The sequence below is a fragment of the Gymnoscopelus microlampas genome (genome assembly GCF_963454915.1).
Source record: "Gymnoscopelus microlampas genome assembly, chromosome: 7".
Lineage (NCBI taxonomy): Eukaryota > Metazoa > Chordata > Actinopteri > Myctophiformes > Myctophidae > Gymnoscopelus > Gymnoscopelus microlampas.
This window is the reverse complement of record NC_139944.1, coordinates 24,130,079-24,150,669: the sequence shown is the minus strand read 5'-3', so window position 1 is coordinate 24,150,669 and position 20,591 is coordinate 24,130,079. Positions and strand designations below refer to the sequence as shown.

At 42.4% G+C, this 20,591-nt stretch overlaps 1 protein-coding gene across 4 annotated transcripts in view; it reads left to right on the top strand.

The window, feature by feature from the left end:
• Positions 1 to 20,591, top strand: part of kcnab2a (potassium voltage-gated channel subfamily A regulatory beta subunit 2a) — a 115,404-nt gene that overhangs the window by 44,727 nt on the left and 50,086 nt on the right. Inside the window, exons 2-3 of one of the 4 annotated variants that reach the window (XM_084063576.1) lie at positions 567 to 608; positions 11,965 to 12,236. The exons of 1 other annotated variant lie outside the window; for it this stretch is intronic. In XM_084063576.1, the coding sequence (XP_083919702.1) occupies positions 12,019 to 12,236 (218 nt within the window). In that variant the 5' untranslated portion in view covers positions 567 to 608; positions 11,965 to 12,018. Of the gene's footprint in view, positions 1 to 566; positions 609 to 9,011; positions 9,082 to 11,964; positions 12,237 to 20,591 lie in introns of those variants that run through there. 2 more of the 4 variants (XM_084063577.1, XM_084063579.1) reach the window with 2 other exon arrangements.

Below are 20,591 nucleotides of genomic sequence, written 5' to 3'. Positions count from 1 at the left end.
ATATCTATCTGCAGCCGAGCAAGACGGAATCACCGCTTTTCCATTGGAGATATTGTGCTTGTGAGCTTCGGGCAGTACTACTTGTCCAACCGGTAGTTCTCTTACCGACACCCTGGGTCTAAATGTCTCAGTGGAAAAGTATGGAGACAACCTCCAGCCACCGCAGATGTGCTAGTTATGTTGTATAACATACTCATCTTCTACACAGATTGGTTAAAATATGGTTGGTTTTATTCACTAAATCAAGTTCAGGATTGCAGCTTTAAAGCACTTTCTCTTGCACATTTCAATATTTAGACTGTGTGGACGATGCTTTAGCTACAATGTTATATACAGTAGTATCTACTAGCTGATATTTCCTATTCCGTTTGGCTTAACTTTTCCCCCCGGAATCTAAGCTCCCATTTCAAACTTCATGTTCTGTGATGTCTTTCACCATCTCCTTATTTCAGCACTGTTGTGGTTATGGTCTCTGGTCTAGCTCCCTCTCCTGTCTGTCTGTATCTTCTAACTGTTTTCGATTAACCTAGTCTCTCCTCTTTCCTCCTCTCCCTCTATGCATCCAGTGCTCGCTATGGGAGCCCCAAACGACAGCTGCAATTTTACAGGTACCTGTCTGTCTGCCTGTCTGTCTGTCTGTCTGTCTATCTGTCTAGCTCTCATGTCTCTCTGGGAGTCGGACACATGCTCTTCTTACTGTGGAGCCCCTGCCACAGTTTTCAACACATGGAGAATTTCAGATCAATCATATCAGATTCATTGCTACACAGTTTTTTGTCTTTGTTTTACTCTCGGCACAATTAATTTGTTTTAGTTTTATACTGGATTTGTTTCACTTAATAATACTTCTATAACCTTGCTGTGGTGACAGGCTGCTCTGTCATTGAGGACTGTACATCCATTAGTAAGCCACTACAGCACAGATAACATATCATCTACTATTTAGCTGGCAATGCACTACCCAGCCAAAACATGATAGGTGTATTGTTGGATTTGGTTGCAAAGTTACTTTTAGATCTACAATTATGGTGAGAGTGAAATACGTTTTATATATTATGTATTAATATCATGTGGCACCCAATACGTCACCGTTTGTCCTCTGCAGTGCAAACAAGTAGAAGGACTTGCAAAGTAGCCAAGACTGGGGTCATATGCTTTTTGAAATACGCTTTTTTAGTTAGTTCACTCACTTGTCAGAGTTGTCAATCATTCACTTGGACCCAAATACATTTTATTACTTAATTTTTACTGTGACTGAAAAGCCTACGTTCTCAGGGTGGGGTATGGAGAATCTGGGTCCTTGAGGGGGATCCAAGGTGTCCCCAGCTAAGCGATTGATTGTTAGGAACCATTTGGGCCCTTATGCATCTGTAACTCAGAGAATGTACAAATGGAACCAAATGGACTTACAGTATGGGTCCATTTGGTTCCATTTTGTACACTCCCAGACTTAAAATAACACTGCAGATTTTACAGTGTAGATTGGGGTCCCAGAGACAAAGAATTGCATAATGCATATCAACCTGGGGGTCTGTGAAATAATCTACAGCTTTGTTGTGCTGTGCTCACATGGAGTGTGACTCCATCCATCTTGTATAGTTTAGACAGCCAGGCCATTAGCTAAGTAGTTAAGGTAGAGTATGAGTGCTCTATCATAAGAGTGAGGTGCTTCGTTGTGCTTATATACAGTAGGTGCCCTGATATCCTGCTGCTTCAGACCAGGATCATGTTTTATGAGCTTAGGTGATGCTTTATTCTGCTGATCGGGTTATAAAATGCCCTGACGACGGGGATGTACCTATAATGAGTTCGTTATCGGATTTTTATCTTGGCGCCTTGCACATTTCTGTCCTTTTAAAGTGCAAACCGTCCCACTAAGCTGCTCCTCTGGTCTTCTAGGTGAGAGGGGGATCAATAAGACCAATCCCTCTCTCTTCGTCTGTCTGTCACTTTTAACAGCTTAACGGCCAGATGCTGGGAAATGAAGTATACCCGTTTTCAATCATTTATGCATTGAAACAATTAAGCCTAATTTATATTTAGTATCTACTGCGTTTTTAGCTTACAATGTTGTTTGTTGTGGAGCGACAGACACCGCCATGTGACGAAGCATAAATTAGGCTTACGTCGGTGCAGTACTGCATAGTGTTTTCCCTAGGATGGAGTGTGCCCTGCAGGGTTGCGTCTGCAGTAACGTTACTGTGTGATACTCACCAGAAGTTGCAGGACCGTTTTCCTTTCGGTGAATCATAATTCCGAATCCATGATCAGTATTGCTTGCTTCATTGTTGTCATCTACCCGTTGTTGTTATAATCGTCGTGTGGACATCATCAGGTACGTTTCTCGTTTATATGCTCACAGGTGTAATCGCAGGTGTGTGAATTGGTTATGATGCGTTCATAGCGCAAAATAATAAACGTTAGTTTATTAGTTAGTTAGTTTCTAAAGTGATAACATACTGTAGAACCCTCTCCTCTCTTAATACCGCTGCTACTGTAGGTGCATATCATGAAGGGGAAACACTGCTCCACAACCGTATGGCTTTCTTTCCATGTTGTTTACTGTAATGCAAAGGCATTGTTCTCCCTGGTATGATCTGTACACTACTTGGTAAATTACCTGCTGGTTTATCTTGTGAACTTTAACCAAGATCTCAGCCAAAAAAAATGTCTGTATCATGTAATTGATTCAAGACTTTTGTTCTTTTCCTAAATAATGAGCTCTCACTCTCTGATGGGTTTTTTCCTGTGGCATACTGTATGGATTATTATCAGGCTATATGGTTCCATACTCAAAAAAAGCTTTTAGTACAGTATTTCCGGCTTTGCCCGTCGTTAAACTGTTTTACACTTCTAGGGGGCTGAAAGCTTTCCTGGTGATGGAGGTTACTGACCCTTGAACACTTCATCATCTCTCATGTACTTATGTCACTGTCAAGTGTAAAGAATAAAAATAAACGTGTGCATAGAGGCTGCAAAAGTGAGTGCTTGATTTAATGTGTGACTGGTGCATTCTGCTTATGATTATCAGGCTATAATATATACAGGCTTTTCTGGGTCTGTATTTGATGGGAAACACTCAGAGAGGGCAGGAGAGTGACACTCTGCATACAGTCCCGGCTGGCCGGGAATCGAACCAGGGACTCAGCCATTAGAGCCCATGCGGCACGCGCACCAATCACTTGGGTGTCGGATCACCCCATGATAACATTTCTATACACATTCTATATAACTTACATAATTCATTTTGTACACATGCTGTATTATGTACAGTACAGGTACTTTTATGTAATGTTGCATTGTAGCTTACCATGATATTAACTTGCTGCCTTTAAATATGACGGTGTCATTTGTGCTGTCTGCTGTTGTGCACATTCTGCTGGTCGTTATACATGATTATGTATCATATCATTACTTTTCATACCCTTAGAATGTTGTTTTGCCTATTTATACCACAAATAGTGTAGTACTGTAGGTTCTCCACCACACTTGGGTGAAGTGCATTATTTCTTCACAACTGCATTGCTTAGAGTGGATTACACAACGATAAAAATATAAAATTTGTGCTTTTGGGTCTATGCGCTCTTTGCATAGCTTTGTGTTGGCACTCTCTTTGCCAACCCTTGTATAAATATAACATATTACTCCAGCAAGTGGGAGAAACCATAGTAATGACCTAGAAATGCGTACTGAACTAAGCCAGTACACAGAAAATATCATGTTGAAAGTTATATTGGTTAGCTTAAATAACTTTGAATTACAGCCCAGTGTTGATTGCGCTATTTGATAATGGTACTCGCAGGGGGGGGGGGGGTTAGTCGCACGGTAGTCACGCATCAGGTGTGAAACCCAATCATACCAAAGCACAGAAGTTGACTGGCAGTCAATGACTGGCTGCTATTTATATATTATATCACTACATAATGTTATACCATTGACCTAAATGGCTTTATATCAGCAAGGATAGGATGATTAAAAAAGGTCTGTGTCAGAAATGACTTTCGACAGGTGGAAAACTTTAGTTAAACTTGCAGAGTAACGCATTACTTTACCTTGCATCTTCTAATAGTTGTACTCGAATGTTGACATGAAATATTAATCCTGTTCAGTGTTTCATTAGCACAAGCGTGACAAAATACAGCTTGTAGTGACACCGCTGATCAAAATCCTGGTGATGCAAAGTTATAGGCTCACGTTGCGTATATTTGTACAATCCATTAACTTGGAATTCCCTGCCGCCCTCTCACGGACTGGTGGTACATGTCCTGCGGACAGGCTGGAAACCTCTGGTCTATATGATACGAGTACTTTCTTGTTAAACTCGATACTGTTTTGTCTTCTCATTAGTACATACAGTATATGTAATCAGAAACCTCCTTCATGCTTGTGTCATGCTTGGAAACACACAATGGGTCCTATTTTACGACCGGTGCTAAATGGTGCTAGGTGCAGCGTAATTATCACTGCTGATTAAAATCAACGCAGTTGTATAATTAGTGTGTTAGGGCAACCAGACTATAGTAATAGTCCCACTTTATTATTCTAGATAAACTTTATTTTGGCGCGCTACTCCTCCCACAGTTTTATTTCCCAATTTAGTGCTATATGTCAAAATGACGTCCGTAAATGGCTTCCAAAGTTAGCTGGAGGGGCCCGTTTTACAAAAAAGGCCACAAATCACGAAAGGAAACGTCCGGTCAATCCCAAATTTGAATCACATGTCAAGGGTGGTTTACTCAACAAATCCCCAAAAGCATTTCCACTTTGATCCGTAGGGGGCGCCACAAATGCTCAAAGTGTAACCATTTGATGCAAAAACCTTATGTTGGGGGGGTTCAATCCTCTCAAAATGAAACGCGAGTGATCTCAGGAGTTACTTGACAATGTAATTGGCGCAGCCTCCGACGGTATTCCTCCCGGCGTATTCCTCGAGTCCCGGCGGCCGCGACCCGCGACTCGCGTCGGCGCAACCACACCTTGCAATTGCCCTGAATTGCGAAAATTCTAGTTACCAAATGTACTACGCTCAAATGTGCGCTGATGGGTGGTGTTGGTCTTAAAATGAGGAGTGGTCTTACGCTGGGAACCTACCAAAACAAAGTGTAGCCCACTTTGCCAAACCTGGCACAGTGGGACGTCTGTTCAGTGTGTTTCCATGAGAATGCAAGCGTTTTTTTCCCACCTGGAGTGGAAAAATAATCTTCACATACTCTCCTTCAGCCCTCCACTTCCGGTGGTGCGTCTTTGTCTTCATTCCTGCTAACAACAAACTCTACATGTTGTAACAGGAGTTGCAGACAGATTCAGCTGCGGAGCTCTGAATCTGTCTTGAGAGATAGTGAGAAAAGTCAAAAAGCCCTAAGCTGGTTTTAAACCCTGCACAGTGATGGTTGCAGATATTTCCTTACTATATAGGGAGCACATTAATATGTGCACCTACGTGGGCATGTTCGCAATGTCCGTACACTGCATGCAATCAGTATCCATCCTAAATCAAAATCCATCCGAATTCAACACAACAATAATGTTCACCATGGTAGATGACATTTCTGAGAGCATTGAATGATTTGGGCTATATATTATCCATATATTGCATAGAGCAAACTCATGTCCGTTTGGTATCAGCCAATTTGCCATGCTGCGAGGTAGCGTACATAATTACTGTGCTCAGAAACGGCAGATAAACCATTTTCATGCACTTCACTTTTCATTAGTCCTGTTAATGAGAATATCACTGATAAGAATGTGTCATGAATAATAATAATAAAAGCCATAGCCTCCTGGCTTTCTTTATCTGTCTCAGCTCAGTGCAGTAACAGGTCACCACCAAATCATGCAGCCTTCCGTCATGCATAAGTAGTTTAAGAAGAACCTAACTGAGAATGAGCATGATTATTAAGTTGATATGTCAATATCACAGATGTCTCTTGGACATGAGAAGAAATTAGGCGACAGGAGGAAGGCATGAATTCTGACCAGCAGCCACCTGGTCCACCTGTTTGGATGTTTCTCCCGTGTCCCCTGACATCATTGTATCACATTATTAATTCTGCTCCCGTAGATGGTGCTTTCACTTCACATACGATCCATTTCCTCAGCAGAAAATTGTTCATCCCCTCCAACTTGCCAAAAGTCACTTAAATTAACAATGCACCAGGTACAAATTCACTCTTGGGGAATGGGAGACAACCCTCTGGTCTAATTTACGTTGTTCCCAGAACACACCCATGGCTAATTCATAGATTAAATGCAACCCCTTTGTGTTGTGTGCCATGCTTTGCACCGTGTGTGTGTGTGTGTGTGTGTGTGTGTGTGTGTGTGTGTGTGTGTGTGTGTGTGTGTGTGTGTGTGTGTGTGTGTGTGTGTGTAGGGGTGTGTTTGTGTGTGTGTTTGTGTGTGTGTGTGGGTGGGTAGGTGGGTGTGTGTGCGCCGCTGTCTGTAACGGAGCCTGATATGAGCAGTTGATTAAAATAAATTGAACATTTTTAATGCATTAATTCTATAACTTCATCCTCCCGAGTTAATGCACTAATTTTGACAGCCCTGATTATAATTTGTGCTGCATACCGTATGTTGGACATTACCTGTAGCTGTCTGGTGGTGTATAGACAAATAAAGTCTTTGAATATGAATCTGGAATGCATCACCAGTGTCACAATATGACACTGTTGATGCTCTGTGATGTACAGACATTTCATACTACAGACAAATGACTAACTAATGGGCTCATGTACTGTACTGCACAGTATAGGGTTTACAGAGGTGTTCTCCCTTCCATCTCCTGCTGTCATCACAGTCAGTGTTGCCATGTCTGCTTATTATATGTGACTTTGGGCTTGTTTTTCTGTAAAGACCAGTGGTTCTCAAACATTTTCATGGCAAGGACCCCCAAATTTGTATTTGTCCACAGACCCCCAAACCATCTAAAGAATATTTTGTGCCAGGGAAAATTTTCACTTTTTTTCCCAAGATTTTTGGGAAAATAGCAGATCTTCAAGCTCACAACGTGTTGCAGCACGACGTGTTGTGAGCTTGTAGATCTTCTCGCTTCTTTTGGGCTTGTTTTCATAGACCTGGTTGCTTATTTCTCTCACAGAATCTGGCAACACTGATCACGGTCTGGTTTCAGTTGCATGGAGACATCAGACATCACAATATGCTTTGTGTCATGTCATCAGTTGACATTTAGCAAGTAGTATGACTACTGCATACTACAGGAGCCAGACCCCTCCTGCCCTCCTGCTGCCTCATGATGACAACAACTATACAACTAGGAGAAAAAAACATGCTGAACGTCGAGTCCAGATAAGACCGTATGAGTACGAGGTGCTATAACTTGATGCAAACATTCTAAAAGGAAGCTACTACTTTTTTATTTATTTAGAGTAGTCAATTATTTTTTACCCCTTTTAGTCGATATGCCAATTCATTACTCCCCACACACATTTCTGTGTTGTCACTGCTGTCGTAGCCTACTGACTCCCCCACCGGGAGAACGTAGAGCCTTCGTCCTACTCCTCCCGCCCAACACTCCGCGCTGACAGGTTCCGCCCCAGCCCGTAGGAGTATGTGCAATGACCAGTATCACCCTCCCCGAACCGGCTTCCCTCCCACGAACACGGGCCAAATGTGTTCGCATAGACACCCGACAAAGCCGGATGCACTGTGGTGGATTCGAACCCACAACCTCCGTGGTGGTGGGCAGGGACTTTACCACTGCGCCACCTGACCACCTAAAACAGCTACTTCTTATACTGTATAGAGCTACGTATGTGCACTGCTACTGTTGCTGTGGTTTACACTACATTCAAGAAGTAAGAATGGACTTGAACATGCTTAGTGGTTAGTCTTTGTGTGTGTGTGTGTGTGTGTGTGTGTGTGTGTGTGTGTGTGTGTGCGTGTGCGTGTGCGTGTGCGTGCGCACCGTGTGCGTGTGTGTGTGTGTGTGCATGCAACATTCAGGCCCTCATTATCGTTGGCGTGATGGCGTCTGAGCATTGTTTCCTGTGGAACAACAATCAGAGGCTTTTAGTGCAAGAGCTTTTGGTGAATAATTCAGGACTGATATTATTTGCTGCGGTTTGCAGAAACAAGCCGGTGCACTAAACTAAATGACATAAATGGATTTCTTCCATGGGATCTAACAGGGAGGGCAAAGAGGTGATGGTGGTGATGCACAGTACAGTAGGGGGGGGGGGAAGGGGCTGGGGGGTGTAAATGGATGCACTTTCTCATTCACTTACTCGTTTAGGCATTTCCTAGTAAGACACTCCCAGTTTGGGTGGACCCGGCAGCACTGTTGGCTGCAGTGTGTTTATAAGAGCAGACTGAAACCCTACGACCCCGCTCATGAGCCGACCCCCAACCCCAAGAAATCGGGTGAGTTTCAGGAAAGATTGACGCCTGTCATTGCATCAGGACTGGAGTTTACTGTACTGTATGTGTTGTACTGTATGGGGGAGGGGATCTGGCTCATTGATAAGTGCGCTTGCCTGTCTGTAGTATGCAGAGGGTGCATGCTGCCAAGCCTGGAGTCATCCTCGCATCTCCTTTGTCTTCTCATGCGATAGAGACCAGTGGATGAGCAGAACTGTGTGATCCAGGTCAAAGTCATTTTTACTAGAAGAACCAAGTCGTATCGAGATGGACTCTAGACTTTGGACTATACCTTATTTTTCTGTTGGAAATTAAAACTGTCTTTGTGGCAAAGGGCTACATAGTAAATAGTGACAAATATTAGATCTTATTGACAAATATTAGATCTTTGAGATTTTGTATCTGTTCAGATTTTGTATCGATTTAGTATTAGTTTACATAATAGGTGTAGGTTTGATGAGTGCTGTTTTGAGTGAATTTTAATGGATCAATGCTGTTGAGTCTTACGGACTTCATCATACTAGACGGTATCCGTTTTTTTTACGGCAGGATACTGTATCCTCTTTTTATTTACACATACCAGTGTTTGATACCAGAAGGAACACAGTTGAGATTTGTTTCAATGCTAGTAAGACCAGTAATGCTGGGGAACTGACAGGAACTGACATTGCGGACAAATACTGAAGCCTAAATAATTGAATTAAGGTATGTATTAAATGAATTATTGGATATTCTACTGATTGCATGGCTAAATGGGCGCCTATCCTTCACTCGTTTGTACTTGATAAATCAGAGTTAGACAAGGAACTTTACTTTTATTTCGTGATTAAATTGAAAACTATATACATGTATACATGTATTCTAACTTGCTCCTCTGAAGGTGTGATCATCTACTATGCATTCATAAATATGTTTAGGCCACTCCCTTTTTAGGTCATGTTTATTAGAACTTTTAGGCATTATAAAATAGCCACCAACTTTCGTTAAAAAAAAGATATTTGCTGTGTTCACAATGGGCCTCATTCACTAACAGTGCTTAAATCCTATGTACCAACATTTTCTGCAACATTTTGGAATTATTCAATGTGTTCTTACTCTACGAACAAATTCAGAACTGCCTGAGACCACAGAGTCTTTGAAAATGTATGAAAATGTGTAAATGATTTTTTATTAGAAATTGTACATAATAGGCTAAATGTGTTCATTTAACTCGTGAGAGTGTAAAAAATGGACGAGGATTAATGTATAGTATTACTATTGGTGATGACAATTAACTTTATCATAATGGTAATTAAAGCTACAATCCAAAAAATGTAATGAATAAAACATTATTTTAGCCAGTCTGTACGTCAAGTATTACAATATAACTGGCACATCTCCAGTGGTTGGATTTTGTCTCCCTACTCAACCATTGAGGAATTTAGACCCTGTTGTTGGGTAGGATACCTACTGGTTTACAAATAGTACTGCAGTGCAGTGTCTGCAATATCTCCCCTGACCAAGCAGTGCTTCCGCCTTGGACAAGTAGTAAAAGTTTGGTCTCCCATGCGAGTGACCCAGGTGACCCACGGATTGCAGCTTTAAGTAATAATAATATAAAAACGTTTGCTTGTTTCCACAATCCACACCAAGCACTTTGCCATTGAACAGTTAATTGAACTGAGAGAGACATGAAGCAGGGACCCCAACTATATATTGTTTAACATTGTGGTGCAGATTAATCATTTTTACTGCTTCATAGACTTGTTTGACAGCAATATTATCAGTGTTGTGTAAATTCATATTTGTGTTTGTTTATATGTTATCTTATTAATAGGTTGGATTCAAGTTAGCATGTATTTTAAGATATTATTTAACCACTTAAACCATCAATACATAGTCAACTTGACCATGTACTCTTTTTTCCCCTCTTCACCAAATCTCTTTGTCAATAATAGCCGATCTACAAGCTCACAACTGCGACGCGTTGTGAAATCGACTTTTTTCTGCTAATATACCCCCAAGAATAGGGATGCTAGGGTTCAAGTGGTTAATGTAAAAAGTTAAAACAAATTAAAGTTCCTATCATAAAAAATATTTGGCAGACCCCCTGTAGTAACTCTGAGGACCCCCTGTTGAAGACTGTTGAAAACAGGGAACTGACACCTCTCAGAGTCCAGTCAGTGTACTTGAAGCATACTCAAAGCCAACAGCATTTTCTAGTCAGCATTTCCCATGGACAGGTCACATGGACAGATCCGTCACTTCTCTATCTCTCCACCATGCTCTGAGCCAGCGGCACATGCCTGTCCACAGACTCTGTGCATAACTGTAGTTCCAGGTTTCCCGAAGTTGGCTTACGCATTTCCTGTTCCACTTCATGTCCTCATCATAGTTTCGCTTGATTGGCTCGACAGCAGGTTTGAACTGGAAACGTAAATGTCACATGGGTTTCCAGTTCAAACTGCTGAGCCAATAAAAGAAAGATATGGGAAAATTAAATGGAACAGGAAACGGGTACAGTATGCCTCCTGGAAACCCGAAACTATAGCCTATTTAGATTATTCTGATTGATTCACATTGAAGCGATAACAAAATTGGCCAGTATGCATCCGTCATGAATCTAGTGGTAATTTTGCATGTGCACTTATTTTGTGCGCAAAGTAAGAACATTTCTATGCATTTATTATGTTAGTGAATAAGGCCCAATGTTCTGTTCTGCAGGAGAAAACCATTTTGCTTGTTGGATTCATTAGTGGAACAGTAGTAGAACCTGTACATTGCTGCCTTCTACGGGCAATACAACACATTACATGGTTATTGATCTTAATTTCTACGTTTCAATTTTGTATTATACAAAGAATTACATTTTGAGCTCAGTTACTGGAGGTATTACTTAGTATTTCAGGTACTCAGTCGTACAAGTACTGATGTTTAGAGCTAGTTCACAACATTGTCAACAGGTCCTTGGCTGACCTTTAGCTCGGTTTGCTTATTCTTTTGGCTCTTGATGTGTTGGTTTATTTTTCCAGTCCAGTGAGTCTTTGATGGGATTTAAACTAATTGACTACTGAAAAGTTTTTCTTTCGGGCTCTCCAGCCAGCCAGAACCAGAATTTGCGACCAAGGAATGGTGTCCGAACACTGGTGCTTGATGCATGTGAATGCCTTCTCCCTCATGCTCCTCTCTCTCCCCAATGAAGATGCAAATCGCATGATACGTCCTGTCCTTTATTCCTCCTGTTCCTTAATCACCAGCCAGTCACCTGAATGCTCCCTATCAGTGTAACCCTGCCATTGTGTGCCTGTCAGGGGTGGGTGGTGCTGGGCTGTGCTGTGCGACTCTGATTACAGGATGCATGGCTGTGCGCTGCCCCAAGCAGGAGAGCTCTTTTTTTTCATGGGAGGAGCAGGTGCTATTTAAGGAGGTGGTTGTGCCCTGCTGCCTCCTCGCTCCGTCCGTGGCCTCACTTTTCTCTTGCTCCGAGCTGCGCGGCTCGCCGCGGCGACAGCAGCAGGAGGAGGGGGGATGTTTGCGGGAGGGTATGGCGCGCCTGGCCCGGGGGTCCCCGGGAGGCGCAGGTCTACACACTCTAATCTTGACCACCAGAAGCTTCCGGCCGGCGTTCGAAAGAGTAGCAGCACCGGGAGCGGCAGCGGCAAGATGCTGTCCATGTCGTACAGCGAGAGCATCCGGAGCGGGATCAGCCGCTACCACTCGGACCAGGGGCTCAACCAGCCTCGGCCCACCGACCCGGCCGAGCTGCAGAGGCTGCGGGAGCAGCGCATCGCCGCTCAGATCAAGAACATGGAAGACTTCCTGAAGATGAACGGCCTGGCCCTGGAGGAGTGTGTGTCTTACCAGACGGGCATGAAGTACAGGTAAGAATGAAGTATGGCAGAGCTTTGATAGTGAGAGCTGGCCGGTCCTGAAGGACCACACTGGTGGGGCTGAGTGCAGGTGAGAGTGGCTGAAGTTCAGAGATCCACTAAAAGGACAAAATGGGATTTGGTAGGATGTGGAGGGAGAGCTCCTCCTATAAGTTGTTAGCCATTTGAATTTGTAGCTTTCGGATGAGACTTGAATGTAAAAAAAAAAATCTCTTTTCGACCTTGCTGTTGATTTGATTGAAGAGATGGCTAATTGGAGCGTGTGTAATCTTTCCCGCTGCTAATAACCGTCTAGTCTTACCATGTCCTCTGGCCCACCTGCTAAGATACTGGCTGTAGTTTTACTTAAATCATCTAGGTCGGCAGCATGGTTGCCAAACTGAATAGGACGGACAGACTGTTCCATAAGGATTTACCTGACCCCTTAAATTCCCACTCAATTCTGCTTTTTTTCCCCCTCGATCGCAATCAGCCAAGATATTGTCGCCCCTCTCTCTGTCTGTCTCTCTCTCGCTGCCTCGCTCTCTTGCCTACCGGCTTCTTACCAGCTGCGCTTTCCCATTTAGACTTGTGCAGGGCCACGCTGTCCTGTTATGTTGAATGGAGGAGTGAGCCATCAATCTGTTCTGGTCTACATTTCAGAAAACCCCAACATGTGTCTGGAAGCGTGTCAACCTCCTCACTCATGCATACGGTTCTCCTCATCCTCTGTGCGCCAGCAGCAGCGTATTAGCCATGCAGTCACCTCAGTGGCGGGGGACGGGCCTTGTGCGCGGGCAGGCTTAGCGGCTGTTGTTTGCAATCATAAGGCCTGTTTAGCTGATGTTGTTATTGTCACACAGACACGGATAGCTTTCATCACACACAGGCTTGGCTGCTGTTGTTGTTTTCCACCGAGAGCAGGCACCAGGATAAGAGTATGGAGGGCTGCTGTTACCGGGGGGGCCAAAGGTGGTGCGGTTGTACCGCTGCGTACAGACACTGCAGTGTTGTGTGTCATTAATGCTGGCCCGTTGCCCCATCTATGGACATCTCACCGTGGTTTAACGCTCAGTCAGTGACCCGTGATACGGTGACGGTCTTCACCCACTGCTTTGCCATCGAGCATGTAGGAAGGGGGGGGGGGGGGGGGGTCAGGTTTCACAGAGTATGTTGAGTGACCTCCTGAATACATCAATATCAATTCCTTATCACAACTACAGTTGTACATTTCCCAGAACTTTTTTCTACTAGGACTGTCTCTGAATGGAAACCTGGATTGATTCATAGTGTTTGGGTGCCCAGTTGGTGTTGTATTTAACAGTGGTGTTGGTTTTCCTCCTGCTAGTTCTGCAAGTACTCGTATCCTGATCAGCTGCAATTCTGTAATTGGCACCGCAATTGGGTCAGCGGTATACATGCAACCTCTGACTCAAAGTGAAACTCATCATTATTTCAGGTCTGTGGTGAGGTTCTGTAGCACTACTATTGAGCTGCCTTAAACCATATGTACATGTGATGGGGATGAGGTAGAAACTGTTGGGGAATACAAGTACAGTACTTGATGATTGATTCGAGGTTGTCATGGAATCCAAACACTGATGCCATTTACAAGAAAGGTCAGCTGAGACATTTAATGCGCAGACTGAGATAGTATAGGGTGGATGAAATCTGAATGTACTTTTCTTCCGATCCTTTGTAGCGAGTGTATCAGCAAATGGACCGTCAAACCCAGGAATTGAACTGGGAAGTTGCTGATCAGGGCATTGCGACCTATGTGGTATGCACCCTAACCATTCGGGTCACTCCAGTAGTGTATTAACTTTTTGTTTTGTTGCCTGGTATTGTTCATTATCTGTGAATAGTAAAAACAATCTCTATAAAATGTTCAACGTTTCCAGCAAGATAGGTTATTCTTTCTTAGCAGTATGATGTAAATGTATGAGACCGGTTTACTCAAAAGGTGGAAGCTATCACCAATGATACAACATTGGTGATATTGATACAATCAATATCACCGTATGTCATCAGGACAACAGTATACTGTACCAAGGTTACAAACTTGGGCTCAGAGATCATATGTCCCCTCAAGTATACAGTAGCACTGTAGCACTTTTGAACAAATGCCTCAGTTCTTGGTGTAATGATGAGCTCTGCTCAACAACCTATTTATTTTGTGCAAATGCTGTGTATGTTAATCCATTAAGACCGGGAACACATCTGTGTCATTTTAAGATTTCTTTGGCTATTCAAAAAGCTATGAGTTTGCAGATATAGAAGCTCATAGCGTGGCACCGACTATGAGCTTGTAGTTCTGATATTTTTTGAAAAAGCGTGAACATTTGTGCAAATCTTTGAATATATGTGTTTTAAAGCGAACATATGTTTTGAAGCATCTGTGCTTCAAAGATTTGCTAAATTTTTGCTTGTATATCTACTACTTTCGAATAGCCAAAGAAATCTTAAAATAACATGGATGCTTTCCCGGATTGAATGGGTTAAACATGTTAGATGTAGTTGACATGTTAAGAGTTGTATGTCAAATGCGTTGCATATGTAGTCAAGATGTTACATAGATGGCATAGGTGGCTGTTATATATAGGGATGCAACTATCGATTATTTTCTTAGCGATTACTTCTATCAATTACGTTTTCGATTAATCAAATTATTGAGAAGCACGTTTCTTTATGTGTGTGTGTGTGTGTGTGTGTGTGTGTGTGTGTGTGTGTGTGTGTGTGTGTGTGTGTGTGTGTGTGTGTGTGTGTGTGTGTGTGTGTGTGTGTGTGTGTGTGTGTGTGTGTGTGTGTGTGTGTGTGTGTGTGTGTCAACGAATCAACACAATAACATTATGATTTATTATAATCGACTAAATCAATTAGTCTGACTTAATTGCCCCTATTAGTTTACACATCTAGAATAGTATAATGGGATTTCTTGTTTTTGTTGTTGGCTTTGAATGGACCTTTTAAATGCTGAAAATGTAACTAATGTGAAAGAACAGTACCGAACCTTTGTTGAGACAATAAATTAAATAGACAATAAATATGTTTTATACATATTGTACATATATTGTCATTTCTAAATGATGATCTTGATCTACTAATTCCAGCCAACCCTCCAAATATCCCATAGACTGTGACGTCAGGAGTGGTCGTAGCATTTCATTTCTGCTGCTTGACCGCGCCACTTGACAAATACAAGAACACTTACATTATCAATATACATTTCATTTTATATTTAACTGTAGAAAGGCTTCCAGAGCATTGCAAATAGAGCTGGTTTTGAATGCTAGACATTTACAATATACATTTATAGTCAATACAATGTGTACAACTAGCAACTTCCGTCACTCGTGATGTCATTACTGCGATGTCAGTGATGCTACCTGCACAATCACTTTTTCAGAACCTTTCTCATTTTAAGCTATTTCCATATAATTATGTAAAAAAAAAAGCAAATGATATTGTTGTCTAGATATTCTGTGATAGGTAATTATTTGAAGTTCCTTCAGATAAGTCCCTTATCTGTTGCGCTACCTTTAATCAGCAGTGCTGAGTATGTGTCTCTTAGCTTCCACAAACAGACAAGGTAAACCAACAGAAACACACCTGTCATCTTGGGAAAATGTGACAGTTCTCTGTGTAGACTGTAGCTGCCTTTGCCAAACGGGTCTTGTTATTCAAATGAAGTAAAACGATTACGCCTTTTCCATCACGATGGGCTTGAAACAAAATACTGTCAATCACCAGGCCCATTAGGACTCCGGAAAACTTTCTCCAGTGTCCGTGTTGTCAGACAGAGAGAGTCAGACAGTGGGGTGAATGAGCCTTAAGAGTTTATTGAGGCCAGACAGGAAGCCTCGAGTCTCCTGTTAGGGATCTGTGGGGGATATTGTAGAAGAAGTATTGATTTTTCCAATGCCTTCATACTAATGGACATGGTAATGACCTCCATCAGGCATTATGTTCACCTTTTGCCTGATGCTAACCTTTTCCTAGTCCCATCTCTGACCTCATCCATCGTTGTAGCTCACCCCGACATACGGCAATGAGTGGGTTCACAGATGGGGCTGACATTTTCCTAGGTTTTGGGGGGAAGAGGGGAAGTCACTTCCCAGGCATATACTGTATATTCAGTAGGGCTGTCACGATTACAAATTAAAGCTGACGATTAATTATCACTCAAATAATTGCGATTAGTGATTTAATTGTGTTTCTGTCGTTGAAAATTAATGGAACATTATGAATAAAAATTACATTTCTGTTTGTCTTTTAGCTTTCGTAAACAAAAGTTGCACAGGTCAGATATGACAAATAACACATATTTAATATTTAATTACTTTATACTTAAAAATAAACATTAATAGTGGAAATAGCCGAAAAGCTCAAAACACGTCGCATCGCGTTTTGAGCTTATAGAGCTCCACTATTCCACTATTTTTGTTTTTTTTTAAAAATATGATTTTTCTTTAACATGGAATTGATTATGACGATTATGCAAAAAATAATTGCGATTATATAAAATGATTGTGATTAGACGATTATGTAATAATTGTGACAGGCCTAATATTCAGTGCATTATTTATACCCCATGTTATGCATAGCTTTATATTTTGAGAAGGTATTTGTAAATCATTTGTAAATCTTTCTTACTGTTAATTCAGTGTAATGTAGCAACCTCACCAAGACAAATTCCTTGTATGCGCCTATAGCAGGAGCAATTTTTTAAACAAACAGCTAAAGCTTCTGAAAACGAAAAACTAAAAATATCATTTTCATGCCAGTGACATTGTGGCAATTGTCTATTTAGCCTACCTCCTCCTATGTACTTCATTTGAAGGTGTTTTTGTGTGTGAAAGTAACACAAGATTACATTTTCACGCGGACATAATGCAAAAGTACCATAACACCATAGCACAGAAAGAAATACTGTAACAATATTTTATTACTTTTGATGGAAAGTATCAATTTAGACATAATTGAGAGTAACATCTCCAACACTGTGACAGATGGTCTCTCAATAAACCACTGACAGCCATCATGTCTGGTACTGATGGCTGTTCACCACTAGATGGTGGACATGTTCCACTCTAACTGTAATGGTGCATAGCTACAGTATTTTTCACTGTGCGTACTGTACTTTTTGCTTTGACTCTCACCCCTCTCTCACATTTGAACTGTTAGTGCCACTATATATGACTATGAATTGAATACCAATGACCTCAATGGAAACAAGACCGCAAGGACCTTTTTGAACGGACCTTTTAGACAAAGTATTTTAAATGTAACTGTGCTGTTTTACATTTTTGCCTAATAACATATTCAATCAATCAATCAATCAAAGTCTGACTTCCTTCACACACAGTTAGAGTTGTATAGCTGGGACGATATTAAACTGCAGCAATTTGAGAAAGATTGTGATTTGTAAGTTAGAATGGAAAGCCAGTACTGTATGTGAAAGAATGGGAACATGGCCTTTGAATGAGTCCAGTTAAAGCCTTTTTTTTCTATCAATTACTCCCCCTGTGAAACCTTGAATTGATGGATATTTTTTAGTTTTTGTTGCATTACTTCACGTGGATGAAGGATCCGAAAAAAAATAATGTACAGTATAGTTTTATATTGTTCGCCTTGGACCCAATTTTTTGTCAATTCATCAGTATTTTCTTTGTTTTTGGATCCTTCATTCACTGTGTAGGATTGCAACAAAAAGTCATTTTAAAGGGTGAAGCCTTAAAACCTAATTTATTTAAACCTAATTTATACTCTCATGACAGTGACGCTCATCGAGAATGACATATTTTCAAGCTAGCAACGCAACACTGCTCATAGGCTTTACTCTGTTTGAGTCAAACTATAGTATGACTCTGTCCCAGCCTTTCTCTTCCTCTCCTCTTTATAAAGATGAAGTAAATTTGACAGGCGTACGCACTAAAAAGTGACGGAGACTTGTCACTCGTCATTTGAGGCATCACACCCACGTATAACAGCGGCTAAGAGGAAGGACCTGAAAATCTTACTTTGGGTGGATCCGCCTTTTCACTTCAAACCCTACACACACACACACACACACACACACACACACACACACACACACACACACACACACACACACACACACACACACACACACACACACACACAGTTGACTGTATCTATTCATGTGAAAATTGCCGTGCAAAATTGTACTGTACTGTTTGCTGTACTGTTGTTCTAAGGCTTAGTCACCTCTCGGTGTGTGTGTGTGTGTGTGTGTGTGTGTGTGTGTGTGTGTGTGTGTGTGTGTGTGTGTGTGTGTGTGTGTGTGTGTGTGTGTGTGTGTGTGTGTGTGTGTGTGTGTGTGTGTGTGTGTGTGTGTGTGTGTGTGTGTGTGTGTGTGTGTGCGCGTGTGTGCGTGTGTGTGGGCATTAGCCACAGGGCATTGCTCTGTATAGAATGACATACCTAGTAGTGACAAGAGGAAGTGGGAGCTCGCCTCCGCTCAAGCCTTTCAGACACTCTGGCTGGAACATTGTACCGTTGTCTCTTCGCATCCTGTAAAAGTTTCTGGCTCAATAACACTTAGTACATTAGTACAAAATGTTTCCAGTTATCACTGAATAATGCATGAAGCTTTGTTTTCTTGAAAGTTTGCTTTCATACTGAGGCTGTTTTTTGTCCTTCCTCGAGGTACACAGACAAGATAAAAAGCTGAATACTGTGCAATATAATATAACTACTGATGAAATACCCACACATTTAAAAAAAATCACACCCTGTGTGAAGGAAGCGGTGCCTTTGGCGCGGGGCTTAACTCATTTCAGTTCGTCCCTATTGGTCGTCTGAGTCCACTTACCAAATTTGTACTTGGTAGCATGCTGCAAACTGGAATAATGGCTGTTTAAAGCCCAGCCAATGGGCAGACAGAGGGGGCGGGGCTTAAGTAATTACAGTTCGTCCCTATTGGTGCTTTTAGTCCATGTACAAAATTTGTACTCCGTAGCATGCTGCGAACTTGAGTTATGGCTGTTTAAAGGCCAGCCAATGGGAAGACAGAGGGGGCGGGGCTTCAGCAATGCATGCTCGTCCCTATTGGTGGTCTAAGTCCACATACCAAATTTGGACTTGGTGGCATGCTGCAAACTGGAGTTATAGCTGTTTAAAATCCCGTGCTCATCCCGTGCTCATACGGGCGGACGGACATAACATACGCTGGGGGTCCCTGGAACCCTGGGGCGGGGCTTCAGCAATTCATGCTCGTCCCTATTGGTGGTCTAAGTCCACATACCAAATTTGGACTTGGTGGCATGCTGCACACTGGAGTTATAGCTGTTTAAAATCCCGTGCTCATCCCGTGCTCGGACATAACATACGCTGGGGGTCCCTGGACCCCTCTTTGATAACCAGTGGTACAATGAGAATGTGTGGGCAATGAGAGGAGAGATGGCATAGGCAGTGTCCACGTCCGTGTGTGTGTGTGTGTGTGTGTGTGTGTGTGTGTGTGTGTGTGTGCGTGTGTTTGTATGTGTTTCTTCTTTGCCGTGCTCATCCCAGGCTCATACGGACGACGGACGGACGGACGGACATACGGACAGAGTCAAACGTAGAGCGGTTGGCACCGCTAAAAAAAGATACATAATGTTTTACATGCACTGTAATGCACTAACCCGAACCCTAACTCTAGTACCTAAATATTTGTGCAAAATACGGCCAGCAAGGATTAGCCAGATCTACTGTGTTCAGTGATTCTCAACCTTATTCATTTCAAGGACCCCCCAGGTTCATATGCATTAGGCCAAGGAAACCAACTTTGATATGATGTTTTTCTCTGGGACCCCAATCTACACTGTACAATCTTCAGTGTTAATTAAACAATGAGAGTTACAGAACGTTGAGGGTCCATTTGGTTCCTAACTACTGTATCGATCATTAAGCCATCACCCCTGGGGGACCCCAGCCCACACCTTGAGAACCAGTTGCCTAGTTTATATTGAGAACTGTGCTCCAAAGCTCTCACTCACATCTCTGTGATGTGCGGGGCACTGAGGAGAATTTAAAACACCTGAAAGAGTCTTTCAAATATGCAGCAGTTTAGTTTACTAGCCGCGACAATGTGGCTGGTATTGTTTTCACCTTTTGAGTCTTTTTGGAAAACCAGTGGGATTGGAAAAGGAGCACTTGTTTTTCTGTGTTTTTGATGTTGCTGCGGCACAGCTGACAGCTGCACCCTGGTCGGGCAGGGCTTACCCCGCGTCGGGTGCGGGGCTCGCGGGGGGAAAACGAACGCTATGTTCTTCTCTTCTCAAGACCGGGGGGGGGGTTAAACCACTAAGCTGATGGGGAGCAGGATCCCCGGCGGCCGGGGTCTGGTAGTGCCCGTTTTGTAGT